Source organism: Suricata suricatta, chromosome 2 (assembly GCF_006229205.1).
Source record: "Suricata suricatta isolate VVHF042 chromosome 2, meerkat_22Aug2017_6uvM2_HiC, whole genome shotgun sequence".
In the NCBI taxonomy this organism is placed as follows: Eukaryota; Metazoa; Chordata; class Mammalia; order Carnivora; family Herpestidae; genus Suricata; species Suricata suricatta.
This window is the reverse complement of record NC_043701.1, coordinates 40,633,597-40,646,771: the sequence shown is the minus strand read 5'-3', so window position 1 is coordinate 40,646,771 and position 13,175 is coordinate 40,633,597. Positions and strand designations below refer to the sequence as shown.

General features: G+C 53.0%; 1 protein-coding gene and 1 long non-coding RNA gene across 5 annotated transcripts in view; one reads left to right on the top strand and one right to left on the bottom strand.

The window, feature by feature from the left end:
• Positions 1 to 11,733, top strand: part of EEPD1 (endonuclease/exonuclease/phosphatase family domain containing 1) — a 113,993-nt gene extending 102,260 nt beyond the window's left edge. For 3 of the 4 annotated variants that reach the window (XM_029925096.1, XM_029925079.1, XM_029925087.1), the window contains 4 exons: positions 2,227 to 2,361; positions 4,956 to 5,094; positions 9,567 to 9,761; positions 11,039 to 11,733. In XM_029925096.1, the coding sequence (XP_029780956.1) occupies positions 2,227 to 2,361; positions 4,956 to 5,094; positions 9,567 to 9,761; positions 11,039 to 11,238 (669 nt within the window). In that variant the 3' untranslated portion in view covers positions 11,239 to 11,733. The other variant, XM_029925104.1, reaches the window with a different exon arrangement.
• On the bottom strand, positions 529 to 3,290 carry LOC115280309. The gene is made up of 4 exons (XR_003903735.1): positions 3,072 to 3,290; positions 2,889 to 2,958; positions 2,421 to 2,612; positions 529 to 689 (listed from the first exon to the last, which is right to left on the bottom strand). It is a non-coding gene; the product is annotated as an uncharacterized LOC115280309 (long non-coding RNA).
• Positions 11,734 to 13,175: the final 1,442 nt, after the last annotated feature.

Sequence of the window (13,175 nt, the reverse complement as noted above, 5' to 3'; positions counted from 1 at the left end):
TTTCACCCGCTGTGAGTCCATGGCAGGGATTCAACCTGAGCTAATGGAGGCCCTCCCGCCGGGAGCTTGAAGCCTGTTGGAGGGGCGGGGCAGGAACCCCATTCCAGCTTGGGGCACCGAGGCCATTGGAGAACAGTGTGCAATTGCAGGGAGACTGAGTTCAAGCCACTTAACTCTTTAGCCTCAGTTCCTTCATTTCTAAAATGGGAGCAATTGGTGGCTGTAGGATTTAAAAAGATAATGTGCACTGAACTCCCTCAGTTAACCACATCTAGGCCAGGGCCTGGCGGGGTCCATGTGAGGCAGCAGGCCGGCCGGGCCGTGCGGGGCTAGAAGTCGGTGCCTGTCTCAGGCTGCTGCTGGGTCCACACACTTGTTGCCGTGGAGGGTTGTGGGCCTCGTGTGGACACATCTCCAGGTCTCTCAAAAGATGCACATATCTGGATTCTAATGTGATATTTCCTGAATTCGAAATATGGGCAGATAACCTAAAGCTTCTTCAAACACTTTAATAAATTGTATCTGCAAGCCGCGCACGTTCGATCTCTCCCCGAGACGGAGATGGGAGAGTGGTAGCTGGCACACTGTCTCCCCCGTGCCTGCAGTGACGTCCAGGCGCCTCTCTTCCGTTCTCAGACCCTCGCCCACAGCCGGAGGGGCAGCTGCACTTAAGGCCTCTGGCTGCCGCCCTGTGGAGGCAGCCCCGCACCCTGTTAGGGCTCAGGCTCTCACACCTGCTCCCCTGTGGCCCTGCTTAGAGGCACAGCAGTTCTGGAGATGGGGCGTCCTGGGCCCGGGGGACCGGGAGACGCCCCCAGGAATGCCCAGTCCTGCTGAGAACACCAGTGAGCAGGTGTAAAGGGAGGCACTGCCCAGAGGGCTCCCCCGGCAGTGGGTAGGGCACCCTGAGGAGGCACTGAAGACTTTTCAGCAGAGCTGACCTGCTGAACCGTCCTTCCAGAAGGCTACTCTAGCACCTCTGCTTGAGAAACTGTAAAAGGGGATAACTCTCCAAAACCAAAAGGGCAAATCCCATTTCTCTCAGTTTATACCCAAGGAAACAGGCTTAGAAGAGTGGAGGGCCCCTGGAGTCCCACAGCTGAGTGACACAGGTGGCCCTGAGATCCAGCTCTTCTGATTCTTAGGCTGGTGCTCTCTCCAGTGGGTGGGCAGGCTTGTGGTTCTATAAATATCCTAGCACACAGCATGAGAACACAGTTCCCTCCTCGCCCCTTCCCTCCTCCTCAACACAAGTTGGTCTGCTGAGGCGCTGAGCCCAGCAAGGGTGGGGCTGGGACCCAGCGGATGTTGGGAACTCGGCAGAGGCCACTTAGGTTGTGCAGAGTCCCTTCCTCTCCTTTCTCAATGAGCATCGGAGGCCCCTCCGGTGATACCACGGATCCTGCTGCCGATCTCCAGCAGCAGAGCCTCCAGATGCTGGGCTGGGGTGGGAGAGGATGCTTTTCCTCTTTTCAGAAGGCCCCCAGGGATAGCGGTGAGAAGCTGGCAGATTCTGAAGCCAGAGATGGCAGCGTTTAGCACTGAGCCCCCGGGACTCTCCTGACACCACCTGCTGGTCCTCACAGGGCCCTGCACTGGGGCCAAAGACCCCTGTGAGCGCCCTGTCCACCCACAGAAGGCCCTTGACCACTTCTAACCCATTGTGACTATTAGCACTGACCTCCATTCATCCAGAAAATATTTATTGGTGGTTACTGGGTGCTAGGTACTGATTGTTGTATGCAGCCACTAATTAGTAAGCAAAACCTACCCCTTAGCGCCTTCTATTTGATTCTCAGCATCGCTGCTTACCAGCTGTGGGATTTTAGGGAAGTTACTTGACCTTTCTGAGCAACTGGGCCCTTGTCTCGTGCATAGGGTTATGAGTGTCTGGCTGACGGGATGTGATGATTAAAAAGATAAGTCCGTGGTTGGTTGGAGCTTCCCTTCACCCCCAAAAAGATAACAGCCTAGGCCCCTCTGGCTGCACATAAAACTCTGAAATTGGCTGTGTGGGAAATTCAGGGCAGGGGGCATGGAGGAGTCTGCTGTGGCTTTGGGGGTATACTTCTGTTTCTGTAACAGTCCCTGTGCATGTGGTCTCAGGACCCAGTGCAGAACCGCCCCCTCCCCCGCCCCTGACTCCCCTCTCCTCCTGCTTCTTCCGCTTCTTCCCCCAGTGTGGGGCTGAATCCTGTCTAACTGATGACTGCTTTTCTCCCACAGGGGGCTGGATTCTCGGGATTCCTGTGGGACACTGCAGCGGGGGTGGAGCTGAAAGATGCCACCTCACAGGAGAGTTCGCCTGGCAATGGCCACGGGAGGCCCACGGGTCCCAGCCCGTACCTTGCGAGGTTCAAGGTACCATTCCATGTTGCTGTGAAGATCTAGTTCTTCTAATAGTGGTGAGGGGTTTGTACCTTTCTAAACTGAGATCCAGGGTGGCCTCGTCTTTTTGTCTTGATTTTATTCTCTTTGGGTCAGGTCAGCATGTCCTCCTGGGGTTCCCTTGGCCGGTGAACTTGTCCAGGACAGGAATGAGAGGGACCTGGCATCTGGGCAGGAAGGGGATCAAACGGCTGGCTCCCAAACCTAACACGCATCCGAACCACCTGGGGAGATGTTCTTAAAGTCAGGGATTCCTGGACCATACCCCCCACACACAGAATTTCCGGGACAGGGCCTAGGACTGCCTGTTTCTCAAAGGCACCTTCAGCACTTCGCCCCCCTTGACATTTGGAGATCATGGGATGAGAGGACAGCAGAACTGGTTCTGAGGACACCCTTCTCCTTACTAGGGGAAGGAAAGACCCTCAAGGGGTCATCTAGGTTCGGAGGGGTTCAAGGGAGCTTCTGGGTCGTGGGGTCAGGGCAGCCCCACCACTGACCTCTCCAGATGAGCCCTCCCCGACGTGAGCATGATCTGTTTCTTTGATTCCCCCGGATGCACCTGGGATACTGTCATGAACAACCAACAGTCAGAAGCTGGGCTTTAGGAGGAAAAAAGAAGCCCACAGCCAAAATAGATCACCCAGTTGGCCCTCAGTTGACCTTGTCCCCATGGCCCTTACCTGTGAAATCCCAGGGTCAGGCAAGAGTGGTCCCTTGCCACAGAGCCTAGCAAGCTACCTGCTGGGTGTCTGAGTACCAGCCCATCCCCACAGCGTTCTGTGTGCTCCAGAGCAGATCTGGGACCTGACAGTTGCGTCCAAGCATGATCTCTGGCAGCACCTGGCTGGGCAGTCTCTGTGCTGGGGGAGGGTTGGTTCTGGCCAGGATCTGGACTAGGCTCCCACCCCCGGCTGTGAAGTCACTGGGGTTCTGTGTGCACACACACACCTGGCAGTGCCTGTGGTTGTGCTTAGGAGACTGATGTGTACAACCCGCCAGTGACCACCTTTCAAAACCTCCTAATGCCACACTGGATTTCTGTTTTATGTAAAGTGGTCGTACTTGCTTTGACCTAGGAAGGCAACAGCCAGACCAACCAGTGTCTCTAGTGGTCTGGCTGTTTGGGTTGTTTTACTTTTATTTATTTTAATGTTTATTTTTGAGAGAAACAGAGCATGAGTGGGGGAGGGGCAGAGAAAGGGGGGAGACACAGTCTGAAGCAGCCTCCAGGCTCCAAGCTGTCAGCACTGAGCCCGACACAGGGCTCAACCCCATGAGCTATGGGAGCTAAACCTGATCTTAAGCTGGACACTTAAGCAACTGAGCCACTCAGGTGTCCCATAATGGTCTGGCTGGTTTTTTTTTTTAAATTTTTTAATGTTTATTTTTGAGACAGAGACAGAGACAGAGACAGAGTGCAAGCAGGGGAGAGGGAGAGAGAAAAGGAGACACAATCCAATGCAGGCTCCAGGCTCTGAGCTAGCTGTCAGCACAGAGCCTGACACAGGGCTCGGACCCACAGCCTATGGACTGTGAGATCATGAGCTGAGATCAGACACTCAACCGACTGAGCCACCCAGGTACCCTGTGGTCTGGCTGTTTTTAATGGCTGATGAGAAGATGCTATGGTGTCATGAATTATTGGCCTGATCCTCTAAATGAAGCACACAGACAGGCACTCAGCCCCCTGTCCCTCACGTCACGGTCTCCGCCAGTAAGTACTGTGGCATGGAGATGCGGCTGATCTCTCCAGCCTCTCTGGCAGGGCCTTAACGTGGTTTCTCTGTGGTCAGAGCCACAGCTGCAGAGAGCTCTCCGGGCTGGGGGTGGTGATGGTGAACCAGCAGCCTCCACTTCCTGGGGGCTCCCCCTGCACCCCCATCCTTCCTGGCAGTGTTTAGTGTCTGTTACCATGACAAACAGAAGGGCAGGATTGGCAAAGCTCAGGCAGCTAAGCAATGCTCCGTGCCCAGGAGACCAGCTCTGCATGTTCTGTACCTGCTCTCCATGTCACCTGCCTGGGGACGCGGGGCTGGGACGAATCCCATACTGCCAGGGCTCAGGCAGCTTTCCTGTTGGACACATTTGAAATCTGGTGCAAGTGAGCAGCAGGGCATGGTGGTCTCCAGAGAGAACGGAACGCGAAAGTGGCAGAGGTGTGAGATGTGTGGGGTGGGGGAGGCAACAGGTCCCAGCAGTGGGTTTCCGCAGAGGGGTCATGGGCTGGCCCTACAGGATAGGCCCCCAGTCTTGCTTAACACCTGGCTGAGGGAGCCACCTCCTCCCGTTTTGTGGTTGCTTACAAGGAAACAACAAGAAATAAAACCTGATATTTCCAGATGCACCTGGTTTCCCAAGCCTTACGTTGATTTAGCGGGGTATGAGGTCCTCCAGGGGCCTCAAAAGAATCCAACCGTGATCCGCCTTGCATTACTCTTGGAGCGCACCTCGTTTGTGCTCCCTGTTTCAACATCGTGCAAGAAGCTGCTCCTAAGTCAGAAGTAATGAATACAGAAATAGGAACGTCTCAGCCTGTCCCTATTGCTTTGTTTCCTTTTGCCTAGGTTGGAAGCAATGACTTGACCCTTGTGAACCTTCACCTGTCCACCATGGTCCTCCCTGGGGGGGACAATCCCAGCAGGAATCACAGTGACAGCCACCGCTTGGCTACCTTTGCACAGACCTTGCAGGAAACCCTGAAAGGTAGGAGATGGTCTTTCTGTGCAGCTGGGCCCACAGCTCCTACTTCTGCAGGAGGAGGGCAGGGGGCCGCCTCTGGGGAGCATCCCGCTGACCCCTTGGGCCAACTGGGCTGTCAGCAGCAGTGCATGCTGGGGGCACAGAGGACCGTCCCAGCCCCTGCCGACCCCGTGCATGGTGACACCTTTGTCTCTGGGCCTGCCGTGCATGTCCCACAGTGTCAGCTTTCGGGCTTTTCAGCCTCTCTTTGGTGGAAAAGAATAAGGGGAAACAAAAGTGATGACACCATCCCCTGTGACAAGTCCTCCTGCGTTCAGCTGCCACTGTGGCGATGCCACCTGCAGACTGGCACGTGCTCATCTTGTGAAAGAGAGACAGTTGGTGACAGGGAAAGTCCTGATTAGCACAAGGTAGATGTTTTCTCCCTGATGGGATGCAGATTGCCCCAGAGCGCTCAGGAAAACTCACATTTAATCTTGGCTCCTTCAGTTGCGGTAGGGCCTCAGGGAAGTCCCCACACCGCTTCTAGCCCGTCTGGTCCAGGAATGGCCAGTGTTCACCTCAAGGGGGGGGCGCGTGGAGGGCTTGGCAGTGGTATGTAGTGGTCCCAGGCCACAGTGAGGGCTCAGCGGACATGAGCTGACTCAAAACGTACTGGAGGAGTTAGGAGAACACTGTGTTGAGAAGAGCTTCAGGAGGAAGTTGGCTCTCTGTTTCTAGGTGCTGCCCCGGCAGTACGGGACGTTTTCCATGTGCAGGTTGGCCAAAGGGAAGAGTTAACACTACTGTAAACACTGGGATATTTTCAGTGCGGCTGGGCATTTCAGAGCCTTCTGTAGGAGAGCATTTACAGCTGGAGGCCCAGAATGCTCTTACATGTTCTTGAGTCTTTACCAACAGTCTCTAGTTTTCTAAGCCTCGTCCATGTTAGATCAGCCCCTCACAGGGATGATTCGTGAGAATTCGGCTATAAAAATAATGTGGTCAAGTTATAGATTTACATTTTTAAATGATTTTTTATTGTAGTAAAACACACATAACATGACGTTTACCATCTTAACCTTTTTTAAGTGTTCGGTGGCCTTACGTACATTTCCATGGTTTCGCAACCGTGTAGTCCATCAGTCTGCAGGACTTCACATACCCAAACGGGCACTCTGTGCCCGCTCAACACGAGCCCCCCACCGCTTCTTTCCCCAGCCCCCAGCGACCACCCTTCTACTTTCCATCTCTATGAACTGGAGCACACTGGGTACCTCGTACAAATGGAATCAGGCAGTGTTTGTCCTTTTGTGGTTGGCTTGCTTCACTTACATCATGTCTTTGTGGTTCATCCATGCTGCAGTATGTGTCAGAATTTCCTTCCTTTTTGGGCACCTGAGGGGCTCAGTCGTTAGGTACCTGGCTTTGGCTCAGGTCATGATCTCACTGTTCATGAGTTTGAGCCCCATGTCAGCTGAGCATGAGTCCCGCTTCAGGTGAGCCCCTAATAGAAGCTTCTTTCTCTCCCTCTCTCCCTCTCTTCTTCTCTTCCTTTCTCTCTCTCTGCCCCTCCTGCAATTCTCTCTCTCTGCCCCTTGCTCCCATGTGCGTGCTCGCTCGCTCTCTCTCAAAAAAAATTCTTCCTTTTTAAGGTCAAATACTATTCTGTTGTAATGTATATACCACATTTGGTTTCCCCATTCACTGGTCGATGAACACCTGGTTTCTGTCTCTGGCTGTTGTGAATGCCGCTGTGGATATTGATATGCAACTTACATTGTGAACCAGGATGTGCTGTGACTAGCGTTCTACCTAAGTCAGCGGTCTTTGGGCTAAAAAGAAGTCAGAAAGGTGTCTAAGCTGATCAGATACTCCAGCCAGGAAGCAGCTCTATGGGAAATTGTGCACCCACAGCTAGTCTCTAACCTATTAAAAAGGATGACTTGATAGCATTTAAAATCTGTGGACATTTCTATTGTTCTTGACCTCAAGCTTTTCCGTCTATACACAGAAGCAGGAAAAGAAGATACCCGTCCATAACTTCTCTGATAACTTCTCTGATAACTCACTGTTTTTTCTGACATCCAGAGAGTGGTCAGGTTTACATTCTGGGTTGCCAAGGGACTATTGACCCACAGCCTGGCTTGCCTTGACTCGTCCACATATGGACAGTGATTCATGTTCCCTGTGCCCTTGTGCTTATAACGAATATCCAGTTGTTAACTGGTGACACAGCAGTCCCAAGGATTCAGGAAGTGCCCCAGCGTGCCCGAGGTGCAAGGGCAAATTGATTACTAGCAGAGGTGGTTGAGCTAAAACAAAGACTAAGCTTTTCCCCCACAGCTATCAGAGCAAACAGAACCGATTTGATTAGCAACGTCTGGGCCTTTCTGCCTTTGTCTGGAATGCACATCTGGGTTGACGTCAGGGTGTGGTGTGCCAGTCCTCTGATGGGACGGGATGGCCTTCTTTCAGACCCCCCGGGGCTCTCTCTGTGAACCCAGTTAGTGCAAAACAGGGTGCCTAGTACAGCTTGGCATCTGGGTAGGACTACCCCTCAGTGGGGACCAGCTCCTGCTGTGGTCAATGGCATTCTGAGAATCTAGGGACTAACTGGGGAAGTCAGCCCCCAGCGTTCTCCCCGCAGCTCCTGGGAGCTGAGGAGCCCATCCCAGGAGGATGGCTTTCTAGGAGAATTCAGGCCTCTGTGCACCTGTGGATTCTCAGAGGCAAGGACTGTGTTTGCTGCCAGCATGGAGCCCAATGTGGGGCTTGAACCCACAAAGCCGCGAGACCTGAGCCAAAACCCAGGAGTCAGACATGGCACCGTCTGAGCCCCCCAGACGTGCCATCACTGAGAGCAATTTCACCTCGAGCAGAGGAGTTGTAGGAGACCTGGACGTGTGCATTCAGAAAGAGCTGCTGTTTGTCATTCTCGAAGTTACGTGGAGTTGGGTCTGTTGACCTTTGACACCAGCGTCTCTCCTGGTTTCAGGATTCTCTTTGGCCCAAACTGTTTCAGGTCCGCACCCCAGTGAAAACGTGTCTCCCTATATGGGAACCTTTGGCCTCATGTCTCCTAACCTTCGGTTTTTCTTGTTATTTAATACATGTATCATCTTTGTCTTCTTTCCTTTCAAAAATACACCTTAATTCTGGGGGGTTTCCTCCTGCCTCGTTCACCCATTTATTCCATATGTGTTTGCCGAGTGTCTGCCGTGCAACAGGCGTGTTCCAGGCACACGGGAGTTTGTGATGAACAGCTGCCCATGTCCTTGTGGTTCTTCCCTTCTAGCCCTTTATGAAGAGCCCTGGCTTGAGGGCTGGCAAGCCATTCAGCCTCTCGGAGACTTAGCTTCTTACCTGTGGAGAAGGCCCAATGCCAGGTGAGGGCTCATGGATGGTCATTAGCCCCGGCCAGCTAGGAGTTGTCATATTATTCTCAAGTCTGCTTTCCTGTTGAAGTTGGCACTGATTTCTCAAGACGTGTTGAGATGTTGTTGAGATACAACCATTCCATCTCTGTAGGCCACATGGTGGAACCCCAGGAGATGACACCGGAGCGATGTGTCATTTGCAGTGCACGCGTGCCCTCTGCTGGTGGCTTTTGTCATTTTACTTTAGATCTCTGCCTCTCACCATTATTGCTGAAATACGTTGGTGTCCAGGAGAAAGATTTGTTGAGTGTCTCAGACACATTAGGTTCTCATTTATGATCCACTTTCCTTAAAGCCTCTCTTTAAAGTTAGGACAGAAACCCTGCCAGCTGCGATCATGTGGCTCCCCTGGAGGGAACCTTGAGATGGGAAGTGACAGTCAGATGATGGGAATCCCAGAGCCTAGCTGAGGTCCACTGTCCTCTCATAATGTCTGCTTGCTCTGAGAATACTTTGTGATGACTCCAGTTACTCTAGTGAACATCAAACAATGGTAGTAATGTTGAAAATAAGAGGGAAAACCTTTCACTCTGGCCCTGTATTAGTCCGCTAGAGCTGCCATGAGAAAATACGACATTCTAGGTGGCCCAGACAGTGGGAATGTATTCCTTCCCAGTTCTGGAGGCTGGAAGTCGGAGATCAAGGTGTCAGAAGGGATGGTTTCCTTCACATGGAGAAGACCGGCCTCTTGTATCTTTGCACATGTTCCCCCACCACGCCCAAGTAATATTTGTCCAGCTTTTGTGAAATACCCGGACAAGACCTTCAGGCTTTTTTCTGCCCTGATATTTGGAGCTCCTGACCTGCAACAGAGGTGACCTCTGCTTCACGTATCTTTCCTTTTCCAAATGGGTTACAAACCTACTCTTAAAGTCTTGTGTGTATTTGTTTGTTTGTTTGTTTGCCGTACAAGGTATTTGGAAAAATTGGAAGAGTGAAAGCCACATGCATTCCCAACCCTGGGGAGTCCAGTCATGCAATCGAGTGGGCGATGGTGAGCCTTGGGTTTACCTCCCACCGCCTCTCAAATACCTGATTTTCTTTCTTCCCCTCCAGGAGAAAAGGACATGATTGTCTTGGGAGATTTCGGCCAGGGACCTGACAGCAGCGAGTATGAAATCTTAAGGAAAGAAAAATTCTACCACCTGGTCCCCGCGCACACCTTCACCAACATCAGCACCAAGAACCCCCAAGGCTCGAAGTCTCTGGACAACATCTGGATCAGTAAAAGCGTAAAGAAGGTTTTCACAGGTAAAGCAGAGTCTCTCCTCCTTTCTCCTGTTCAGAAAAGGAGTAAGAGAGACCCTTCTGAGCTGATGCTCATGGATCCTTTGGTTTGATAACTCTGGTCAGGCGTTCTTACCTCCTCTGTGGGCATTGACAGGACTATATATCGTCTAGCTGCCTGTATAATGATCATTCAAGCAGATTCACTTTTAAGGGTTAAGGGGGGAACTGTGAAAAATAATTAAAAAGCATTCACTGATCATCAGCAGTGGCAAGCTGACCGGTTCTAGCCCAGCAGAGTACCGAAGTTTGCAGGAAATGCACAGGCGGCCGGCCAGCGGCCGCAGTCTGCAGAGCGGCTCACATCAGGAGAGCTGGAGGGTGAACACAGGACCAGAAGGAAGTTAGGAATCAGTTCATCCGTCCCCTGCTGCCGAGTTATAGAAACGAAGGTACAGGGAGGAGCAGCCACCGTCACAGAACTGTCACGTGGGCAGGCCGTGGCTCTGCCCAGACCTGCTCGCGTGTCCACTAATATGACATCGCTTCTCACTGGGGGCCTCCGGCCGTGCTTCCTGACTGCTCTACACGCTCGCTTTAGTTCACTGTTTTCCTCTGGCGTTTTTTTTTTTTTAATGTTTCTTTTTGAGAGAGAGAGAGAGAGAGAGAGAGAGACAGCATGAGCAGGGGAGGGGCAGAGAGCGAGAGGGGGACACAGAATTCGAAGCAGGCTCCAGGCTCTGAGCTGTCAGCACAGCTCGAACTCCCAACCTGCCCTGAGATCATGACCTGAGCTGAAGTCGGACGTTTAACCGACGGAGCCACCCAGGTGCCCACTGAAGCATTATTCTAAAATACCTTTACTTTCTCATAAGCCTCTGTAAGAACTTTCTCCTTTTTACTCTTTCTTATAGAACCTCTTGACCTCTCTCCCCCGCTGACTGCCTTTGTTTTGTGATAGAAAACTTTCAGTCTGGACATCTGAGAGACATTTGACTTTACACCAAATATATTTACTCTTGCTGGTCAGACTAGAAGAGGCGTATAGTGAGGAGGAGGTCACCTGCAGGCCGAAGGATATGTGAATGGCGGGAGGCCGGGGCGGGGCGGGCTTCAGTGCCTACACCGTAAACCCGCACTTGTCCAGGAAACCAAATGGGCTGAAACGTTTGGTTTGCACAGGCCGGCTGGATATCTGAGGAGTATGGACGGGAATCCTGGCTTAGCAGACATGTCACAGAGGCCTCTTCCTGCCCGCCCGTGGCCTGATCTCTGGGTCTCTTTTCCCTGTGCCTCTCCAGGTCACTGGGCTGTAGTGAGAGAGGGCCTCACGAACCCTTGGATTCCAGATAACTGGTCCTGGGGAGGAGTGGCCTCTGAGCACTGCCCCGTGCTAGCTGAATTTTACACCGAAAAGGATTGGAACAAGAAGGAAGGCCCTCGGAACGGCAATGGGGTCACCTTGGAGCGAAGCGAAGCCAACATTAAGCACGAGCGATGATGGCCCCCAGGCTGTTTAGCCACGTCTGACCCTGGAGGGCTCAGGCAGGGAGTCCACGCCCCAGGTGACAACGGGGAGTCAGCCCTGCGTTTCCGCCTTCATCCCGACCACACTAGTACCTGGGCCTCGGCCTGCCTTCTTTGTGGACATTTCTGGACCCTTCATCGGGGAAGAAGGTACTGGATGATCAAATCAGAAGCACAGAGGGGACCTGAGGTGTCTTCTGACGTGTGGATGCCATCTGCCTCAGCGGCCTCGGGCTGGCCGCCCGCTGCCCTGGCTGGCAGCGTACAGAGAACCGCGGCGGGGCTGTCTCAGACCGCCAGGCCCTGTCCGGGCCACACCAGGAGCCCTGGCTGCTGCCCACCCATCCACGATGCTCTGGCTGCGAATTACAGAAAACTTTTAACTGTGATGGAGACAGATGCTCTCCTCAGATATTTTGTGTGGTGATTTTTAGTTTTGTTTTGAAAAAATAAACAGAGGTGAACCTGCCTGGTTGCAGTGATAGTCCTGGGGGAGGGGGCGGGTGCTCGCTGGTGCCCTGAGAGCCTGCGGTCCGGGGAGCCTGCCTCCCGTAAGCCCCACGTTACAGCGATGCCTCTCCCGTCCCCGTCGACCCTCTGAGCTCACTATAAAATCATTCTGTGACCTTCTCCCTCCCAGCCTGCCCTTTGTCTTCTGAGCCTGTGGCTAGACTGTCCTGTACCCTGAGTGCCATTCGTGCCTGTGGACGCCCAGCAGAGGTTCTCGTGCTGGGAGAATTCTGTCAGAATGATACTCCCCACCCTCCTCACTTTTCAGTCAGGTCCCTAGCCTGGAGCTGCCTTCTAGTGCTTCCGAGGAATGTCTCTTGATTCTGAATCCACACATAGCTCAGCCTGGGAGTGTGGAGGGAGGGTCTATTTTGGGGGATAGTTGGGCAGGGGGACAAGCACTTGTTAACTAACAGCCACCAGGCACCCTCCCCTTAGATGGCCTGGTTCTCCCCAAGGTCTCTCATGAGACCAGGATTGTAACACCCATTTCGCAGCCAAAGAAACCAAGGCTTAGAGAGCTGAACTTTCTACAGGTTACACACTGGTAAGTAAATAGATGGAATTCAAACCCAGCCCAAAGTCCATGCCCACGTATCAACTCCCCGCTTGCCAACAGCGGTGCTGTGTAAGCACCACCAATAGTGGATGTGTGAGTCGTGGGCCGGGATCACCTGGGGTATTCCAGGTCACCATGGGAGCTGAGGGCTTATTCTTCTTCCGCACCGAAAACCTGATGTGGACCAGTCCCCAGAAACTGTTGTCACTGCACAGTGTGAACCCTGTGACTTGGGTCTGGGGCTGGATGCAGTGAAACAAGCTCATTTTCCACCAAAGACCGTCTTTTGGACTGCCCAGCTCCAAGGAGCCTCATGAATCAAGGGCCCAGGAAGGAAGGCCTTCCTTGGGGCTCTGAGGGTGCCTGGGCGTCTGCTGTGCCCACTCCAAGGGACCAATCTCCAGTGGGAGGGTGAGTAGGGCCTCTCTGTTGGGCTCAGATTGGACCACTGGAGGCACGGAGTCTGTGATGGCTGAGCCTTGACCAAAAGGGCTTGGGTTAGAAGGAAACAGCATGGCAGGGAGGGAAGAGTAAGCTCAGCTTCCCCGCTGAGGACCCTTGTTTGGTGCCTCATCCGAGGAGCAAACTTCCATCGGCACTTGCCAGCAGGCTGCCCCGATCCTTTCAGCCGGGTTGACTTCTGCACCAAAACTATGGAAAGAAAAGGCTTCTTCAGTGAGAGGAGGAAAAGCAAGCCAGTTAAATGACCTTGATGGAGGCGATTCTGTTTGAGCCGGAGGCGGCTTCAGCAGCCGCACCTCATGTGCAGAGAGTGGCTTCAGCTTCAGCTCCTAAGGTCCGAGCAGTTGCTCAGGCAGAAGCTTGTGTGCTGAGGCAGCTCT